This window comes from Heptranchias perlo, chromosome 38 (genome assembly GCF_035084215.1).
Source record: "Heptranchias perlo isolate sHepPer1 chromosome 38, sHepPer1.hap1, whole genome shotgun sequence".
Taxonomy (NCBI): Eukaryota; Metazoa; Chordata; class Chondrichthyes; order Hexanchiformes; family Hexanchidae; genus Heptranchias; species Heptranchias perlo.
Window position 1 is genome coordinate 19,121,508 of NC_090362.1, and position 21,679 is coordinate 19,143,186.

The 21,679-nt window shown below is 44.7% G+C and overlaps 1 protein-coding gene across 50 annotated transcripts in view; it reads left to right on the top strand.

Annotated features, from left to right (window-relative positions):
• The window catches only part of LOC137304833 (CUGBP Elav-like family member 4), a 580,712-nt gene that overhangs the window by 548,690 nt on the left and 10,343 nt on the right, over window positions 1–21,679 (top strand). For 8 of the 50 annotated variants that reach the window (XM_067973603.1, XM_067973606.1, XM_067973584.1 and 5 more), the window contains 3 exons: window positions 4,020–4,085; window positions 12,776–12,856; window positions 15,473–15,556. In XM_067973603.1, coding sequence (XP_067829704.1) covers window positions 4,020–4,085; window positions 12,776–12,856; window positions 15,473–15,556 — 231 coding nt within the window. Of the gene's footprint in view, window positions 1–4,019; window positions 4,086–11,987; window positions 12,033–12,772; window positions 12,857–15,472; window positions 15,617–21,679 lie in introns of all 50 variants that reach the window. The other 42 variants (XM_067973601.1, XM_067973604.1, XM_067973583.1 and 39 more) reach the window with 10 other exon arrangements.

A 21,679-nucleotide genomic window follows, 5' to 3' on the forward strand; every position in this document is an offset into this window, starting at 1 on the left:
AACTTCACTCCTGCAAATCCTGGCTCTAATTTTTAGGCTCTGTCCCCTAGTCCTAGTATTCAAGTATAGGTGACCTCCAAAAACAGGTAGAAATGCATCAGCAGCCAGGAGCAATAATCCAGCAACAAACCTGTAACTCCTGCATGATCCCTTTAAACAGCATTGGTGGGGGGGGTGGTGCAGGGTCCTCCATGCTGTTTACGACCTGCTCAGCTCTGCGAGGTTAAGACAGTGCATTGGTGGAGCGTTCAGTTCTAAAATCACATCTGTCCCTTTAAATCAGCGTCGCACACTGATCTACCACATATCCTCCCTACTTTACACGCAGCCGGCCTTCGTTATCTGTGCGTGCGTGAACGCCTTTACCATTATGGCGTCCAGCGCTCTTCACGCTAGAAGTGTGCGCGTGCATTCCGGATGCCGTTTTGGGTCCTTAGGAGTCCGCGTAGTGCCTACACAATGGACGCTACACGGCCCAACTTAGAGCCCTCTATGTTTAAAAAAAATAAACAGAGCTATTTTGCCTTTTAAATTACACAGTGGCAGATGTATTCCCGTGGATGCCATTGGCTCCTACCTAAACCAATGGGAGAGTAAGTGTATACGCACAGTTGATTTTGCTTCAGGCAAGAATTGCTTTTGCTGCACTCTCAAACAGAGGGAGCACTTACACGGATGTGTTTGCGATGGTTTTTCTAAGATGTGTAAGTTTTAATTAATGTGGAGCAATTTTCATTCATTATTCAAGTTTGTACTTGTTTCTCCTTTCTGTGAAGTTAGCAAGCTATGGTTGGCTCTGTTTAATAAGATGTGTTCATCTTCATAATCCCACTAATACAACTTAAAACTCTTCTATAATTATAATTATTGAGCGCAACACTGCAGCAACAGAATGCAATTGTATCTCATTAAAATAGAAACTATCAGTCAAATGGATTTTTAAATGGTATAATTAGACAGAATTTATTTACTTAAAAGTAATTGAGGTTCGATGTCAGCAATAACCTGAACTTATTTTGCATCAAACAGCTGCTTTGAAGCAAAAACAAAATCTTGATCAGTCACGATTAATGGTCTATGATCAGGTCCAGTTGGTTGTCTGCTTTGATCTTCACATTTATTTTTAGAATTGGATGACTATCGAGATATATTGGCTGTCTAAATAATAGATGAATAAATGGATTAAATGAATAGATGAATGAATGACTAGATAGATGGTTGGATAGACAGATAGCTGAATGGTTAGGTTGAGAGTTAGAGGGATGGATGGATAGTTAAATGGAGGAATAAGCACATACATGGCCAGAGGGATAAATAGATGATGGATGAATAAACAATTTTAAGAAATGATTGGTTAAATAGAATACCTAGATGGATGGTTAGAGAGATTACTTGGAAAAGTGGAAGGCTAGGTTATATTGCATAGGCCAGACAGATGTGTAGATCAGATTGATAGATTAGCCAGATAGAAAAATAGATATATAGAAAACCTTGATTGAAGGCTGCTGTGTAAAATTATCTTGATGGATCAATGGACGGATGATTAGATGAATTGTCAGGCTGGATAAATGGATGGATTGTCAAGATAGATAAATAGATTACTTTGATAATTGGATGCATGGTGAGACAGAACCTAGATAGATTTATTAACGTATTGCTTGATAAAAATAAACTACTTACGTGAAATATTTTTTTGTCTTCTAAGAAGGATTCACTTCATGTGAAGAAAATGATTGAGTTACTCAACTCATATTATCATAGAATCATAGAAAGTATTACATAAAGCTTGTAAAACAAAACAGGGTCAGTTATTGACAGAAAGAACAATCACTGATATCAAACAGTACTGGGGAAAAGCATCAAAATGGATTTCAATTAGAAATGCATTTATTTGACAACAAAAAAATTGACCAGATTCAGTGACTTGATATGCTTGCGCCTTAAAGAAAATGACATTCTAATGTTGCGGGACTTTTGACAAATATTTATTCTATAACCGTACTACCAGTCACAAGTCAAACCCCAACCTTTCTATGTTCAGTGGCTTCTTTTGTCAGTAACTGGAAGGTTAAAAGAAAAATGCTGCATATCTGCTAAGCGTTTAAGATGTTTACCCTGTTGTATATATTCCTGGTACCCGTGGTCTAGTGCCTACATGTCCAAGGCATCTATTTATCTAATCGTCTGGAGCGTGCCCAATAGAGCTATCTATTTCCCAGGCGATAACAGTAAGCTTCTGCATCCAAGATTATGACTGCTGGAATGCACTAACTGACAGAGTGGCGGAAGCAGATTCAACAGAAACATTCAAAAGGGAATTGGATGTATACTTGAAAAGGAAATATTTGCAGGGCTATAGGGAAAGAGTGGAGGAGTGGGACTAATTGGATAGTTCTTTCCAAGAGCCGGCAGAGGCTCGATGGGCCAAATGGCCTCCTACTGTGCTGTATGATTTTAAGACATCCAATCATCCAATCCTATCTGGAGACTGCCCTGAAGACTTGTTCACTTTGAAAAAATATATATGTAATGGGTAACGGATTTCAAATCAACTAGATTTTAAGTGCTTGAATCTAAGTCTGATCTCTAACCTCTAAATAGGATATGTTTCTGAATTTAGGATGTATTATAGAAAACCTGAGTGACCATTTGAGTGTGAGTTGGGGTTAATAAATGTTTTTACTTTAAGTACGCAAGGGATTGAGGATCCAGCTTTTACTGGCAGACGAATGGCTTTCAATTCAAATCTCATTTCAGACAGATGATTGACATGAAAGTTTTATGTCCACTTGTTTTCAATAGCCTTTAAACCCACTTCTACGGATCAGTACTATCCATCACATACTTCTGCGTGTTATTAAGCCATCATTCTGTGGCGTTATTCTACAAGCACAAATTGACCAAGCAAATTTTATTGACTGTTTAAATACGTATTTGAATCCAAGATTACAGTGTCTCAAGTCGCTTCTTGTTAAGTCCCATCTTACAGAGTTTCATTGTCTTAAATTATTTTCAATGGTCTAACTTTCCATTCAATCCAATGTGTCACATAATTTCTTATACTTTTCAATTTCAGGGTGTTCCTATTCACTCCCATTTTGTGGAATTCCAGTTCACACTCCACCCGATGGAAATGCAATGCAATAAATCACTGCCAGTCTATAGAATTACTAAACCTCGCAAATGATGTATTTCGCACCCAGTGTCTGTTTGTTGTATGTTACATATTGTCAGAGGGTCATCTTTCGTGTAATGAAATATTTTCTTTTAGATGCGGTTGGAATAGGACAAACACGACAAACGTCATTGTTTGATACGCTGCTCAGAAGTTGTGAAAAGTTAGTCGTGTGTTTAACATGACCTGGCTGTCCCCAAAAAAGGCTCAATGAATTCAAAAACAAGTTAATGAGTAAAGTTTGAAGCGATTAGTCGATGAAGTGGCCACTGCGTTTCAAGCCACACAGAACAAGGGGCATCTCATGGTTCCATTGCACCATTAGAGGGCACACATCCGACAATGACCCAGGCTAAGTGATATAGGAACCTACAAAAATGACGGGCAGGAAACGACCAGCTGGTCCATCAAGCCTGTCCCACACTCGTGATGCCTGGAGCGTGTGACTAGACCCTTTCTACCCCACTCTCCCCCTCCTGGGAGAGGCAAAATAACAGGGGAAAAAACCCAGGGCCAACGAGAAATGTGGAAAATTCCTCTCCGATGCCCTCCCTACTCCGCCCCCTTCAGGCGATCAAAACCGGTCCAGGAGATCACATACATGTATAATCTGTGGGCTTCTCGATTGTGTGTTTCTACTTTGTGGTTATTATATGCTGCAGAATCCACGCCTTTGGTCTGACCTTAATCTCTCTCCTCTTTTGTTCGCTCCCTCTCGCTTGCTCTAAAACTTTCTTTTGTGGCTCCATTCTGCTTTAGGTGGTGTTTCCGCAGGTGCACTGTGTTTTACAGTGACTAATCTGCCTTATTCATTCTCTGCTTCTCCTTCCTGTTTTCTCCCCAGCACAAAGTCCAACAGTGGCCGATCCCTTACAGCAAGCTTATGCAGGCATGCAGCACTATACAGGTCATTAATATTGCATACATAATTACAGCCTGTTTTGTAAAATGGCCTGTTTTGTTTGAATTCTGTTGATTTTTACGAGGGAAAAAAATGAGCTCAGTGTTACGCTAACAAGTAAAAGCAAATAACATGAGTTAGATGAAGGGTTGGGGAGAGAAGGGGGCTTAGTCTCCCAACAGTTTGAAGGATTTGTTTTTTATAACATATCAGGGTTGAATACGATGAAGAAAATTACAGTAAATGCACCACCCAGTATAGTACTGAGCCAGACAGACCAGAAGCATTCCAGGTTCAATTAGTGGTTCTGTCTTGAGTTGGCTGAGCTCCGCTGAGGCATCAGTTGGGATACTACAATTGGCTTCAGCACCTCTGGACCAGGACAGGAGACCATCGGTCAAGACTCCTGCCCATTGTGGCTCTCTGTTGGACGTTGAGTGAGGGCTGGACCAGGCTCTGCTCTGGTCAAATAGCCCACTAGCACTTGGCAGCCCAGGCTCGTATATGAACAATGGTTTGTTTGGGTGAACTACTGAGAGCAGCCCAGTGTAAGAATCAGCACTCTGAGGAAGGGAGGGGGGAGAAGATTGGATAAATAGATACTGAGGAACAATTACAAGGCAGTAATCTCGGAGTGACTTCACAAGCTGTGAAAGCAATATTCGAGTTTGCTGCCTTGTAAAGACTCCCAGGTATGCAACTTTTTGGTGGGACAATCTTACTCGGTTTTGGTGGCGTTGCTATAGCGACCATCAGGACCCTATGATGTTGACTTAACGGTGATGTTTACACTGCACTGTAAAATTGGGATGCTATCAGTGACCAGAACTTAAAGTGTACATATTTCTTAAATAACAGGATTTGAGGGCACTGGAGCATTCTGGGTGGGGGGAGGAGCATGTCAGCCTTTTGGGGGGAGTGGCTAACTTTGTTGAAGATTTGAAGTCCGTGCTCGTTGACCTTGTTACATCAATGGGTGCTGCCGGTAGTGTGCACAAGTACTGTGACTCGTCCTTTCTGTGACCAATGTTCCATATGCTTTCGATTTTGGGTGCAGTCTTGTCAAATCGCCATTTATATACTTTGGAGCAGGAGTAGGCCATTCAGCCCTCTCAAGCCTACCCCGCCATTCAATTAGATCCTGGCTGATCTGTACCTCAACTCCATTTACATGCCTTAGTTCCACATCCCTTGATGCCCTCACTCAATAAAACTCTATCGATTTATCTATCTATCAGTCCAGTCCTCAATGTTTAAAACTTCCCGAGTCTGATCTCATGTTGTGCCCAGAATAACAACAGCAATGAGAACACATGAAAGCGTTTTTATATCATTACATAGAATGTGCAGCACAGAAACAGGCCATTCGGCCCAACTAGTCTGTGCCACACCTTACTTCATCTAACTCTATCAGCATATCCTTCTGTTCCTTTCTTCCTCATGTGCTTATCTAGCGTTCCCTTAAAATGCATCTATGCTATTCACCTCAATTACTCCATGTGGGAGCGAGTTCCACATTCTCACCACTCTCTGGGTAAAGAAGTTTCTCCTAAATTTCCTATTGGATTTATTAGTCGCTATCTTACATTTATGATCCCTAGTTTTGGACTCCCCCACAAGTGGAAACATGTTTTATATATACTTTCTGGTGGATAAGAAAAACCCAAGTAGTAATAGAAGAGAATAGTAAAATATTCTCTTTAATAACATGCGAGCAGGGCACTTCAATTTTAAATTTAGTTTCATGAATTTATCGAGTTCCGCTGCAGAGCAAAGCTTCCTGTGTTTTTCTGCAGCTCAATGCTTTAAACCCAGCCTCTGAAGGGGACCCTTTCCCCACACTGGCCTACTCTAAGTGAGATTACCGATTTAACGCAAAAAAGGAAATCGTCGGCCTTTTTTTGCTGAGACGAAGACGACCGGAAACTGCTGAAACTGAAAATAGATTTCAGGTAGAGAGCAGAGATTTTCATCCCGTCAGTCATGGGTGGGTTTTAACCCACATCCGAATGGGAAAGGGGCAATGCTCAAACCCCCTGGACCCTGCCCCCACCGCCCAACAACGCAATATCACTGTCATGTTATTGTTGTGATCCTCTGATCGATAACGGGAGGGTGATTCACTCCTCGACATTCACTCCCCGACATTCACTCCTCGACATTCACTCCCCGACATTCACTCCTCGACATTCACTCCTCGACATTCACTCCCCGACATTCACTCCCCGACATTCACTCCTCGACATTCACTCCCCGACATTCACTCCCCGACATTCACTCCTCGACATTCACTCCTCGACATTCACTCCTCGACATTCACTCCCCGACATTCACTCCTCGACATTCACTCCCCGACATTCACTCCTCGACATTCACTCCCCGACATTCACTCCCCGACATTCACTCCCCGACATTCACTCCCCGACATTCACTCCTCGACATTCACTCCCCGACATTCACTCCTCGACATTCACTCCCCGACATTCACTCCTCGACATTCACTCCCCGACATTCACTCCTCGACATTCACTCCCCGACATTCACTCCTCGACATTCACTCCCCGACATTCACTCCTCGACATTCACTCCCCGACATTCACTCCTCGACATTCACTCCCCGACATTCACTCCCCGACATTCACTCCCCGACATTCACTCCTCGACATTCACTCCCCGACATTCACTCCCCGACATTCACTCCCCGACATTCACTCCTCGACATTCACTCCCCGACATTCACTCCCCGACATTCACTCCTCGACATTCACTCCTCGACATTCACTCCTCGACATTCACTCCTCGACATTCACTCCCCGACATTCACTCCCCGACATTCACTCCCCGACATTCACTCCCCGACATTCACTCCCCGACATTCACTCCTCGACATTCACTCCCCGACATTCACTCCCCGACATTCACTCCCCGACATTCACTCCCCGACATTCACTCCTCGACATTCACTCCTCGACATTCACTCCCCGACATTCACTCCCCGACATTCACTCCTCGACATTCACTCCCCGACATTCACTCCCCGACATTCACTCCTCGACTCCTCGACATTCACTCCTCGACATTCACTCCTCGACATTCACTCCTCGACATTCACTCCTCGACATTCACTCCCCGACATTCACTCCTCGACATTCACTCCCCGACATTCACTCCCCGACATTCACTCCTCGACATTCACTCCCCGACATTCACTCCTCGACATTCACTCCCCGACATTCACTCCTCGACATTCACTCCTCGACATTCACTCCCCGACATTCACTCCTCGACTCCTCGACATTCACTCCTCGACATTCACTCCTCGACATTCACTCCTCGACATTCACTCCTCGACATTCACTCCCCGACATTCACTCCTCGACATTCACTCCCCGACATTCACTCCCCGACATTCACTCCTCGACATTCACTCCCCGACATTCACTCCTCGACATTCACTCCCCGACATTCACTCCTCGACATTCACTCCTCGACATTCACTCCTCGACATTCACTCCCCGACATTCACTCCTCGACATTCACTCCTCGACATTCACTCCTCGACATTCACTCCCCGACATTCACTCCTCGACTCCTCGACATTCACTCCTCGACATTCACTCCTCGACATTCACTCCTCGACATTCACTCCTCGACATTCACTCCTCGACATTCACTCCTCGACATCAGTAATCAGGTGGTGAAGGTGAAAGTGATCCAATAAAGGGGAATTACTAGTGATTAAATTGTCTTGAAATAACTTCTTATCTTCCGATAAAAATAGTTTGTGTCTGTGTGTGTGTGGGGGGAGGGGAGTGTGTGTGGGGAGTGTGGGGGGGGGGAGTGTGGGGGGGGGGAGTGTGGGGGGAGGGGAGTGTGTGGGGGGAGGGGAGTGTGTGTGGGGAGTGTGTGTGGGGGGGGAGTGTGGGGGGGGGAGTGTGGGGGGAGGGGAGTGTGTGGGGGGAGTGTGTGGGGGGGGGGAGTGTGGGGGGGGAGTGTGTGTGGGGGGGGAGTGTGTGTGGGGGGGGAGTGTGGGGGGGGGGAGTGTGGGGGGAGTGTGGGGGGGGAGTGTGTGTGGGGGGGGAGTGTGTGTGTGGGGGGAGTGTGTGGGGGGGGAGTGTGTGTGGGTGGGGCGGGGGGAATGGGGGTGTGGGTGGGGCGGGGGGTATTTATTGGACAATAATAAGCTAATTTGCATCACAACGACGCTTGTATTTATTTTGCGCCTTTAACGTAGTGAAATATCCCGAGGTGCTTCACAGGAGCGATTATCAAACAGAATTTGACCCCTAAATCACTGATTACCAATATTAAAAAAGTCAGTAAAATTAGGGCAATAGCATAAAAATGTGCCTGAAATTGCAGCAGTTTTGGGATCTGCGATAGTTTGATTTTTCTTCGGGGCCCATTCTAGCATTTCTTTGTCCTCTAATTTCTTCCCCTCCTCGTCTGAAGGTACTGTTGATGCTGGGACACCGTCCCTCAGGCACCCACCACCCTCCTGTACACCACACAAGTGGCCAATCTTCATGCGCAATCCTAGCCAGTGAGTGTTGACAAAGTCTTCAACTGTCGGGAGCATCAAAGAGGAGCCTGACCCTGCCCTCAGTGGATTTCCACCCACGTGTGTTTTCCAGGAGGAGTTTACTGGATTGGCAACCGGGGGCACGAACCTGGACTGATTTTATTTCCGTCCCTAGCTCGGGGGCACTGTGACGAGCCTGTAGTGCAACTATTACTGCCCTGGCCGTCCGATCCTGGGTCATACCTGGTCAACACTGGGCAGTTCACGCATCGAGTGGGTCACTGGGGGAAGCCAGTAGCATCTGTAGTGGAGTTTTAGAATGGACACAAGCCTGTTCCAACTCCCCATTGAGGACATAACCACCTTTGAACAAGAGAGGCGCTGAATGCAGCGATTCCTGTATCCTGCTGTATACCGCAGATAGGACGAGATTCTCCCTCATTGTGAACTACTCCAAAACATGGTCTTAAATCGTCACAGAGTGCCGTACACATTGTACAGCCCATTCTGACTCAGAGGCAATAATTACTTTTTCCTATGAAGTGCTCAGAGTAGCAATTACAAGGTCCACAACTTTTGAATGAAGCTAGATGGATAATTTCTGACAGAACTGATAAATGGCATTATGATGTTGGCGGGTAATATTCATTTGTTCCCTCGCTGAAGACTGTCTGGTCCTGAGTAAACAAGACAACTTGGAACGATGAAAACTGCTTTATCACTGGAACTGCATTATCAGTCTGAAATTATTGTCCATGGGGGAAAAAAAAATCTTACATATTTGATCTAACCATGAAGATGAGACTATTTAGTTCTTGGAATCTGAGTCCTTGGTTTCCAGAATGTTCTGCCATTTGACTAACAGTATAGAACACAGCGGGGCTAACTTTGGAAGGGCTTCTTTGCTGCCATTTGATATTTGTGATTGTAGAATTATTAATACTGCACCAACTATCTGCCAGATAAGCAGAGCCTGAAATTCTGAGAAGGTTTTGGGGGATAGACCTGAGACCTGAAGGGAAACATCTGCCTGCCCATTGACAGCGTCCCTGACCCCGTCCCTGACCCCATCCCTGACCCCGGGATCTTGGGCCAGCGCCCATGCTGTTTCTGGCACAACTGCGGTTCCCATCTTCTGTCAGTTTTGGCAATGCAAGCAATCGCCCTGTGAATAATTTATAAAAAGGTCTCCAAATTTGTAAACTGTCCCTCCTCCTCCTCTACCTCCACAGCCCTTGTAACCCTGGACACCGCCAGGGACAGGGAGTTGCTCAAATAGAGTAGTTCCCTCATTTAACTTGTATTATGATGGCCCAGAATTTCAACTTGGACACAAAGGGGAAGAATAACTGCTGGAACAGGGTTCCGCCCTAAATTTCAACCCCCCCTCCCCCCGCCATGTCATTTTGTCATTAAACCATGCTCCCCAGGAATTTTGGGGCATGTATAATTTTAATACTTTAAAACTTCCCCGTTGAGTTAGTGCACCAGGTAACATGCTGAAAAAGGTGAGATGAAGTAGGGTGGGAGGAGTCTCGTGTGGAGCACATACACCAGCATAGACCAGTTGGGCCGAATGGCCTGTTTCTGTGCTGTACATTCTATGTAATGTTGAAGCACGCAAACCACAACAGTTCCAGATTCAGCAGCAGGCGGCTCACCCCAAGTTTCCCTCATTGGCCCTGGAATCGGGAGGGGGGGAAAAGCCAGCCAGGGTTCCTGCTCCCAATTGCTATCTCGTGACCCTGTTAGAAAGTGCATTCGGGTACTTGGAAATTAGGTGAGGGCAGATTCTGGCTTGACTGTGGATCCATTCCCCCCGACACATGCACCCCAGGGTCTCTTAGCTTGCTAACGCTCATTTTATAGGCTCACACATGAAGCATTGAATGAGAAACTACCCCAGTGAAAAAAAACCTCGCTACCACATGGAGTAGTTGAGGCGAATAGCATAGATGCATTTAAGGGGAAGCTGGATAAACACATGAGGGAGAAAGGAATTGAGGTTTATGCAGATCGGGTTAGATGAAGAGGGGAGGGAGGAGGCTCAGAGGGAGGAGGCTCGTGTGGAGCATAAACTCTGGCATGGACCAGCAGGCCTAGTGGCCTGTTTCTGTGCTGTACATTCTATGGAATAGTCAGCGAATGTCAGAAGTGGAGGAGCAAAAGGGGAGATAATCAGGGAAAATAAGATACAAAAAAGAATTCTATTTTACTGAAAGGCAAAGCGTTGGATTGAGGTTGAGACAGTTTGGGCTGCCATTTTCAGACAGGTGGGCTGAACAGATTGTCGGTTCGTTCCTGTACATGCTTCATCCAACCCATTTCCCAGCGCAGTGCTCGACGCGACGAGCTCCCGACTGGCTTCAGTCACTCCGTTCTGACCCAGAGGAGGCGAGACCGGCTGGGTTGGAGATTTAATTCCCTAATTATTTTAATATAGAATAAAGCGAAGCAAAATCCTGTCCCCTGAATGAGTGGCACGTCGCACAGAAAATAAAAAGTCTGCTGGAGCCAAAGCAGTTTGTTCCATCGAGAGACCATTTGGCACCTTTGCTGCCTTGAGTCAGGAGGAGGTTGGCACTCTCTGCTAAGTAATTACGTGGCAGAAGTGGCATCGACTGGGCATCACGCCACAACTTATTTTTAAAAGAAATAAATGGAACTAAAAACTCCTAATCTGATTGTAACAGGACTCAGACTGTTGATCCACACATGGACTTAAATTTTCAATCCGAAATGAGCAACAGCAACGATTGAATTCATATAATGCCTTTAACATAGTAAAAACGTCCCAAGGCTTTTAGAAACATAGGAACAGGAGCAGGCCATTCAGCCCCTCGAGCCTTCAGTTAGATCATGGCTGATTTGTATTTAACTCCATCCAACCGCCTTGGTTCTGTAACCCTTAATACCCTTGCCCAACAACCTATCAATCTCAGTTTGGCCATTTTCAGTTGACCCTCAGCCTCGACAGCTTTTTGGGGGAGAGAGTTCCAAACCTCCACTACCCTTTGTGTGAAGAAATATTTCCTGACAGCTCCCTGAATGGCCTAGTTCTAATTTTAAGATTATGCCCTTATTTGGCCATTATGGTCATTTCCTGATCCTAAAAATTTGTGTGTTTTGATTGTTTTTGAACAACAAAGGGGTTAATTCCCCGCTCTTACTCACCAGGAGTGTGGGATGGAGAATCAGGGCGACCCTATCTCTGACCTGTGCTCCCTTCGAGCCCTGTTGGGAGTGTGGGAACGGCCTTTAACTTTAGGGTGCTAAGAATCTTTTTTATTAGTAGATGGATGGATAAGTACTTCAGTTCCTGCCAATATTTTTAAAAAAAAGTGAACTGCAATATCAAATAATTATTTTCTTTTCCTCCCCTTGTTTAGATCTTCCTGCTCCATGTTCCAATCCCCAGTTGAGAGTGCAGCCAGGTAACCTGTACCTCGGCCTCCTGAATCAGATGGTAGGGGATGCATGAGAGCGGCCTGAGGGAGGGGGAGTCAAACGCCCTGCCATTTCATTGCCCCCCCCCCTCCTTCCAGCCTCTGCTCTTTACCTGCCTCGTGGCTGAGATAGTGAACTCAACTCTTGAGGAACCGTGGGCATGAAGTGGCATCGTACCGCTACGAAGCACATGGCCACATGGCGCCACATGGCGCTGAAATAATAACTCCTGTGCGTTCCAATGTGGCAGAACATTGGGGGCAGGTCCTCAAAGCAAACAACTTTTTAAATAACTGTCACAGGACTTTGTGCACACTGTCCGGCCCAGGCTGACCATTGAATAACTTTGAACTCTCAAATACTAGTTGAAAATGTAGCAATGTTTTGACAATATAAGAGTCTGTTAAGAGCCAAAATGGGGGAATGAAATAAAAGGATTTGGTCTCTGAAGGCCACTGGCCTTTTAAATTGAGGCAAGGTTTGGGATAATGTAGTATTGCTATTGAGCCCAATGTTGTTCTAGTCCACAGTGGTTACTACTGAACGTTAATTTTCCAATGACAGGGCTACCCTCTCTTTACTCTAGAGAACCCTGTAATGTACCAATATTTTTGGACATTGTTCTGCTCTTTAGCAATTTGAATTGATTGAACTGATTATTTACATTGTTTGACCATGTTGAAGAAATGAAATGGTTTGTGAGACTGACTCTCTGTTTGCAATTCAACAGCGGCCTATCCAGCAGCCTACGCTCCTATTAGTCAGGCGTTTCCACAGCAACCCCCCATAATTCCTCAGCAACAAAGAGAAGGTAAGACAAAGGAGGCTTTGATCAATTTTACCTGAATGTTACTTGCCAGTTTTGAAGCAACAAATGGACAACAAAGAAAGATTCACTTCGCTGCATGATTTCTGCCAACCGTTAATCCCAAGGTGTGTGTTTATTGGGAATTTGAGAGCATTTTGGCTTGAAGTGAAACAGGCCCGGATTTATATGACTGGTGGTTAAATCCCAGCAGAAATGGAAACTATATTTCTGTTGATCTGGTCTCAATGTGACACGACAAAGCGAGCTTCAAGTGATTTTCTCAGATTAGGAACTCTTTCTTTTAGTCGAAAATCTACAAGTATATGTGTCAGATGACATGACAAATATCTTCACTCACGAGGTGACAATAAGTCATCCTTCATAAGTAATCCAATCAGGCTCACTTGTCATGGCAGGCCACAGCCTTTTGGTATTATTTTATTGCCATCGATCAGTTAAGCGTAAAAGAGAACATTAGGAACTCCCGATAGATTGCATCCAACATGATTGCAAGTTGACTGAATTCTTTTCATGGTTTGTGAGCAGTATTAACAGTTCACTATCCAAGGTTTCTTTGTGGAAATGGAATAAGTTCTCTCTCTCTCTCTAGGTTTTCCCACCCCTCCTCTTGCCATGCAATCATTCTCCGACCAATATGGCGGCTCGGTGGCCTCTGCCAATACGAGTCTGAGGCAGCCACAAACAAATGGCACAGATTGAGCAGTCTTTGATTGCCCCTCCCTCTGTGTAGCCTGGCTGAGATCGAGGACTCACAGTGGCGGGAAGAAGTATGAGGAAAAGGGGGAGGACCTGTGTCCTATCACTCTGTAATCCAAAATATTGGAGCATAAACATGGTGAATCAAGGGGCCACCCACAGAATGGCAGAGCATCATCATGGATAGTGCTGTTGCTATTGGTAACCAATTAGACTATTTTAATTTGGTACCCTAATCATTTCCATCAGTTCCCTCCCAAATGGGCTGACAATGTCCCCTTTGAAATGATTCTGGAATGAAGCGATGGCTGCAACTCGATAAAGTCATGTTGACTCTGTTGGTGTGCTATGGTCACCTGAAAGTGTGCAGCAAACAATCCTGTTTCACCACCTTAAAAGATACTTTCAACGAGCTAAACGATTCCTGGTACGTACACACACTCCCGCAGATGATGTCCCTTTCCCATGGCAACTTTCTGACTCACCTGTTCAGCAATTTATTTGATGGTGTCATTTGACGATTTTGTTTTTTGAAAAGGAGAACGATCTCTGAAACGTTGTAATGCTACCGAAAGATTCTTCATTCCACGTTGAAAATCTCTTCTCCTGACACCCCCCCTCCATCCTGTTAATCTGAAGTGCAAAATGGAATCTTGTAATGGCTCTGTACACCATGATAAAGAATTGATTCTGAAGGAAGTGATCTTTATCAATCGTATCTGTAGAATAATGGAATGCAACGTAGGTAGGTGCTTTTTGGAAAACTAAGATCAGTTCTACCCTGTCTTTCTCCTGAAGACACGAATTTTTTTTGCTGGGCGCCAGGTGCCAGAAGTCCTGTCGCACCAAGTGATCACGTGTGAACCCAAACAGTCAGCGGACTCTTTTAATTGGAGAGGAGATCACAGCCTAACCGAATCCTGCCCTCTTTTAGACACCCACACAAGTACACTTTACAGCCAGAGGCAACCACATCGCACTCCAGAAGCAGGAATTTTTTTTAAAAATGTAATTCTTTCTCGGGGTGTGGGCATCGCTGGCATTCATTGCCCATCCCTAGTCGCCCTGAAAAGTTGATGGTGGGCCTTCTTCTGTCGGTTGATATAACGGGGTGGCTTGCTAGGCCTCTGGACCGGAGTCACATATAGGCCAGACCTGATAAGGATGGCAGGTCCCCTTCCTGAAAGGATATTCGTGAACCAGTTGGGTTTTTATGACAATCCAACAGATTCTTGGTCACTTTTTCTGACACCAGCCTTATATTTTCAGATTTTTTTTTTTAACTGAACTCAAACTGCTATGATAGGATTTGAACTCACATTCTCTGGATTATTAGTCCAGGTCTACTGGATTACAGGCTCAGTAATATAACCACTGCACTACCAGGGGCATTGACAGTAGTGGACACACATCTCTGCCAACTACACTTTCTTATCCTGCGATGTCCAGATCATTTGGATTTATAGAATCATAGAAATTTACGGCACAGAAGGAGGCCATTCAGCCCATCGTGTCTGTGCCGGCCAAAATGGAGCCATCCAGCCTAAAAGGCACTGGGATGTCAGATGCTCATTGTTCTTCATTACTGACGCCTCAACACCCTCACAGTTAACCTGCCTGAAGACAATATCATTCGCTATGTACAAATAGACACAAAATAAGATCTACTTTGTGCATTCGTGTTACAATAGGTTGGTTGACCCAGAGATAAAATACAGACACATGGAGGACCCTCCTTGTTTCTGGGGTGAGGTATTGTACCAATCGGAGAGGCATACATGTTGGTCGTCACTCCCTTGGCCACCCATTCTTCTGCGTGCAGTGATGTGGAATGATTTAATACGGAATGCCTTGGCACTTGAATACTGTAAGTATCTGATAGCGCTATTTGTTCTCCTTCAGGACCAGAGGGCTGCAATCTGTTCATCTACCATCTGCCGCAGGAGTTTGGGGACGCTGAGCTCATGCAGATGTTCATGCCTTTTGGCAACGTCATCTCTGCCAAAGTGTTTGTTGACCGTGCCACCAACCAAAGTAAATGCTTCGGTGAGTGAAATCCCTTAATCAGTGAGGGTGGTGGGTGCGTGGCGGGGTGGGGGGAGGAATTGGGGCTGGGCCTTTGATCTGTTGGGGCAGAAATAGTGATGCACAGAACCGACTCTAAAAGCAAAAAAAAAAACGATTGTAAACGATTAGGATTTTCTATTGAGGTTTCTTTATCCGGAGTCTTTAACTGAGCCAATTGAAGGTGTTAAGTGAGCTTTCATTGAACGCTAAGTGGAGCCAGGACTTTAAATAACAGAAGACGGGAATAAGAAAGGTAGACGAGATGGAGTTTCACTCAAAGCTGGGATCTCCTCATCTGAACCCCTCTAAACCTCGAAATACAATTGTGATTCATATTAAATTTAACGTGCATTTATTTTGTGAACAGTTCTGTGAGTGATACCATCATCAGAGGAACTGACTTGGAGAAATTGCTAAGCCTGACAATGTGAGGGAAGGGCAATGGCTTTATTAAATATAGGCTGCGTGTGTTGTTATGAATTAGCATCTGTCGATGTCGTCCAGTGGAGGCTTTGGAGGACTGAGTTATGAGGTTGGAAAAGCTTGGCCGGAATGGCTCAAACAGAGATGATTAAGGCAGGGCCTCCTAGAGGTATACAAGGTGGCAAACAGTACTGCAAAGGTAAATCCAAAACATTACTTTGAAGTAGTAATCGGAGAAGGAAGCTCGAGTTCAAACAAGCAATCGGGTCGTTCCCTTCCACACACAATATACGAATTAAACTTTTAGATCGGGGAGTGGAGGCATCGACTTTGGAGTTAGTTGAGAAACAGGATGCTCTGATGGAAAGGAGGAGATTCTTTTTGAATGGATGAACAGAGATGTAATATAAGGGGTCATTTTACAAGGCTGCACTGCTGATGCAGACGCTGGCTTGACAGGAGGGAGGGTAAGAGATCTGTCGACAACACTGTAGCCCTGAGATTCTGGTCTGCATTTACCCCATTGACAGCTGGTCCTGTCGTCTCCTGTAGCCTGTATGTGGTAATATAAACTGGAATCTGTCAATTACATTTGTAGGTTTTAAACCTCAGCCCCCTCACATAATTAACGCCAATAAAACAAAAAATATTATATTTTCAAATGAGCCGGGGATCTCGTCGTCATTTTACAACTTTGCATTTAGAGTCATAGAGTCATAGAGTCATACAGCACGGATAGAGGCCCTTCGGCCCATCGTGTCCGCGCCGGCCATCAGCCCTGTCTACTCTAATCCCATATTCCAGCATTTGGTCCGTAGCCTTGTATGCTATGGCATTTCAAGTGCTCATCCAAATGCTTCTTGAATGTTGTGAGGGTTCCTGCCTCCACAACCCTTTCAGGCAGTGAGTTCCAGACTCCAACCACCCTCTGGGTGAAAAAGTTCTTTCTCAAATCCCCTCTAAACCTCCCGCCTTTTACCTTGAATCTATGTCCCCTTGTTATAGTACCCTCAACGAAGGGAAAAAGCTCCTTAGTATCCATCCTATCTGTGCCCCTCATAATTTTGTACACCTCAATCATGTCCCCCCTCAGCCTCCTCTGCTCCAAGGAAAACAAACCCAATCTTCCCAGTCTCTCTTCATAGCTGAAGCGCTCCAGCCCTGGTAACATCCTGGTGAATCTCCTCTGCACCCTCTCCAAAGCGATCACATCCTTCCTGTAGTGTGGCGACCAGAACTGCACACAGTACTCCAGCTGTGGCCTATCCAGTGTTTTATACAGCTCCATCATAACCTCCTTGCTCTTATATTCTATGCCTCGGCTAATAAAGGCAAGTATCCCATATGCCTTCTTTACCACCTTATCTACCTGTTCCGCCGCCTTCAGGGATCTGTGAACTTGCACACCAAGATCCCTCTGACCCTCTGTCTTGCCTAGGGTCCTCCCATTCATTGTGTATTCCCTTGCCTTGTTAGTCCCTCCAAAGTGCATCACCTCGCACTTTTCCGGGTTAAATTCCATTTGCCACTGTTCCGCCCATCTGACCAACCCATCTATATCGTCCTGCAGACTGAGGCTATCCTCCTCACTATTTACCACCCTACCAATCTTTGTATCATCAGCGAACTTACTGATCATACCTTTTACATTCATATCCAAGTCATTAATGTAGACCACAAACAGCAAGGGACCCAGCACCGATCACTGTGGTACCCCACTGGCCACAGGCTTCCAGTCACAAAAACAACCTTCGACCATCACCCTCTGCCTTCTGCCACTAAGCCAGTTTTGTATCCAAAGTGCCAAGGCACCCTGGATTCCATGGGCTCGTACCTTCTTGACCAGTCTCCTGTGGGGGACTTTATCGAAGGCCTTACTGAAATCCATGTAAACCACATCCACTGCGTTACCCTCATCCACACGCCTAGTCACCCCCTCAAAAAATTCAATCAAATTAGTCAGACATGATCTTCCCTTGACAAAGCCATGTTGACTATCCCTGATTAATCCTTGCTTCTCCAAGTGGAGACTAATTTTGTCCTTCAGAATTTTTTCCAATAATTTTCCTACCACTGATGTTAGGCTCACTGGCCTGTAGTTCCCCGGTTTTTCCCAACTCCCCTTCTTGAATAATGGTATTACATTAGCGGTTCTCCAGTCCTCTGGCACATCCCCTGTGGCCAGAGAGGTTCTGAATATATGTGTCAGAGCCCCCGCAATCTCCTCCTTTGCCTCACACAGTAGCCTGGGATACATTTCGTCCGGGCCTGGGGATTTATCCATTTTTAGGCCTGCTAAAACCGCCAATACCTCCTCCCGCTCGATGTTAATATGTTCGAGTATATCACAGTCCCCCTGCCGTATTTCTATGTCTACATCGTCCTTCTCCTTGGGTAAATGAGATGTGAAAATGTGATAAAGTAAGTGTGAAATGAAAGAGTGTGTATCAGTGAGGCTTGTGATAGGCTGTTCACACCTGTGTTTGGCGTGAGTAGGCTTTTCCATGTATATTTGCACATGTGAGCTGAGGCAGAGTAAGCTATTTACCATGGAGCCAGTTGAAATGTGACAGAAGTGGAACAGGTATAGAAATTAATGAGTCAGCGTGGTGTTTTCAAATTATACAATGTCAAATTATGGACGGTTCATAAGGATTTAAAAAATTATCTTTTACTCTGGGGATTTCGGTGAATTGAGGCACAAGAACTAAGCCCGAAAGATTTTTTTAAATGATATTTTTCAATCCAATTTTGTCCCTTTTCTGTCCCGATGGTGCTGATTCCTGCTGGAATACAGTTCCCTGGGCTCCCCACAGCCCTTCAATCACCCACCCGAATAGCTGTACTTGAGCCTAGCATAGTGAGGCTTATCGGGCTATTCGCCTGGAAAGGGCATCACAGTCCAGTCTGGTCTGTCCACACAGGCACACTTTCCAGCAGGGGATCTCGAAAACCTGGCTGATTTCCCCCCCGCCCCCCCTCAAACTTCCTGGCCCACTGGTACTGAGGCCAATTGTTGTACGTGCAGCTCCTGCCTGGGAAGTGAACAGCTAATCAGCACAGATGCAACTTGTGACCTTCTAATATATGTGTGATTCAGTCCCATACAAGACAAGTGCACGTACCCAGTACATCATTGGAGGAACAACACAACTGGTGTATCAATCTCATCTAAATCCCTAGATTAAATTACTGCTGACGGTCACCGTCTTATCATTTTTTTAAACTAAAATGTATGCTATAGAATCTCAACACAATGTACTCATGGCCATAAAGAGGAATGTGGGAGTGACAATGATTGCACTGGAATGTATTGCCTGAAAGGCCGGTGGGAGCAGATTCAACAGTGACTTTCAAAAGGGAATTGGATAAAATACTTGAAGGGGAAAAATTTGCAGGGCTATGGGGAAAGAGCAAGGGGAGTGGGTCTAATTGAACAGCTCTTTCAAAGAGCCGGCACAGGCACGATGGGCCGAATGGCCTCCTTCTGTGCTGTATCAATCTGTGACTCTATGAAGTCAGCCAGAAGCCATTTTGATTTCATCATTCCGGAATAATATTCACATAATCCACAGGTGGGTGCAACAGCAGAATCATATTGAAGTTTTAATGCAAAATTATGTGGGAATTAATAACCGAACGGGATTTTCTAACGGTACTGAGAGGCACTTCCCTGGTGACGAGTCCTCTCGAGATTCCCTGCTATAAGCTGTTCGCACCTGAGGAAGTTGTAAAAATGGAATTCTGAACGTAAAGTTAACCAGCTCCAAGAATTGTAACAGCACTTTCTAGTGTTAGTACCAGTCATAGCCCTTGCAATCTGCAGTACTTGCACATCATATTACTTATTTGCAGTGCTTACCCCTTTACTCATTGCAATTTGCAGTCTTTCTCCTACAGTTACTTCCTCCTTTAACTGTTAATCATCAGCTTATTCCAGTTAAACAGAAGTTCCGAGAGAAACATTAAGTTCTACTTTTTGCAAAGTTACCTCTGAATGTTAAGTGTTGGGGATACTTTTTTAAAAAAATTTTTGCTGAAGAATTGCAATGAGTCATTCACAGAATTTGGCATGGATGTAAAATGGGATTGTTTAAACTGCAGCAAGGTTTACAGCACAAGCAGAGACAAAGGTTTAGTAGATACTTTTGATGGCCTTCTTGTCATTGCAGGCAGGTTTTTTTAAAAAAATCAAATGGGTCATCACTTTTCCTCGTATAATTTAGAGGCTTTGAAAACTTTGGATGGGCTTCGACCAAATAACCACTTGTTGATTTGTGTCCGTTCTCTCCGGTTCTTTTCAATCTTGTTCCTGTCCTTTCAGATCAGCCATGATATAATTGAATGGCGGAACAGGCTCGAGGGGCTGAATGGCCTCCTCCTGTTCCTATGTTCCTGCAGGATGGGCCTCAGTCCTTCACTTAGGCTTTCATTTGTTGGGTGGTTGGGGGGGTGGGTGAAATCATGTTATGGGGGGAGGTTGTTATCTGGGCAATGAGAGCTCTGTACTAACCATTTGGGAGTCAAGTAGCACATAATTTTACCAGAATAATTCTCCCTTTGCCTAATCCACATTTAAGTTGCTCACATTATGGCAGCGTGTTTTGTTTTTGAGCTGAGCAAAATAAATAAAAGACGGAGCCCCTCAGCACAGAGCAGGTTGAAAACCGTAAGGGAGAAGCCAAGGAAGTCGAGGAGTAGTGGTTAAGTAAAGCCGAGCTCGGGTTTTAAGACATAGATAAAACTATAAAATTGTAACCCTGAGTCTCTGATCTGCATTTACCATGACAGCAGTTGAACCTTGCAAAATGACTCCCGCAGTCTGTATGTGGTAATATAAACTGGAATCTGACAATATAATCTCGTAAGTTTTTAACCCCTCGCATAATCAATGCTGATAAAACGAAAATTTTATATTTGAAAATGAGCCGCGGATCTAGACATCTTTTTTAAGACTTTGCGTTTGAAATGATGTACTCGCTGTAAGACTCCTTCATTAGGTAAATGAGTTGTGAAAATGTGACAAAGCAAGTGTGAAATGAAGCAACGTGTACTAGTGTGGGCTGTTCACACTTGAGAAAGATAAATAAAGGACAGTTACAAGCACAGGCACAATGGGCCGAATGGCCTATATAACTCTAAGACCCATAGCACAGGTCAGGTTGAAAAGAGTAAGAGAGAAGACGGAGAAAGTTGAGAAGTGATGGTTAGGTAAAATCTAGCTGATAGGGTTAGATGAAGTCGGATGGGAGGAGACTGTTATGGAGCACAGACCCATTGGGCCAAATGGACTATTTCAGTGCTGTAAATTCTATGTAGTTCTGTGTAATTTTATGTAAAGTCAAGGTTGGGTCTTAAGATTGTACATCTTAAGTGGAGATGACTGAGGGAAGCAAGCTGAAAGAGTTAACTTTTGTTGTAAATATATAAAAGGCAGCAGAGTGCCATCTTCCCTCATTGTATGCTTCTATTCTTATTTCTGCTCAAGAAGATATTAGACTTTGATCAACATTGCCCTCATGAGGACGAACAGCAACGATAATTGCTAGTTTATCTACAAATGCATACACAGGGGGGCCTACCATTAAGTGCAGTAATTAATCACTGTAGAAATGATAG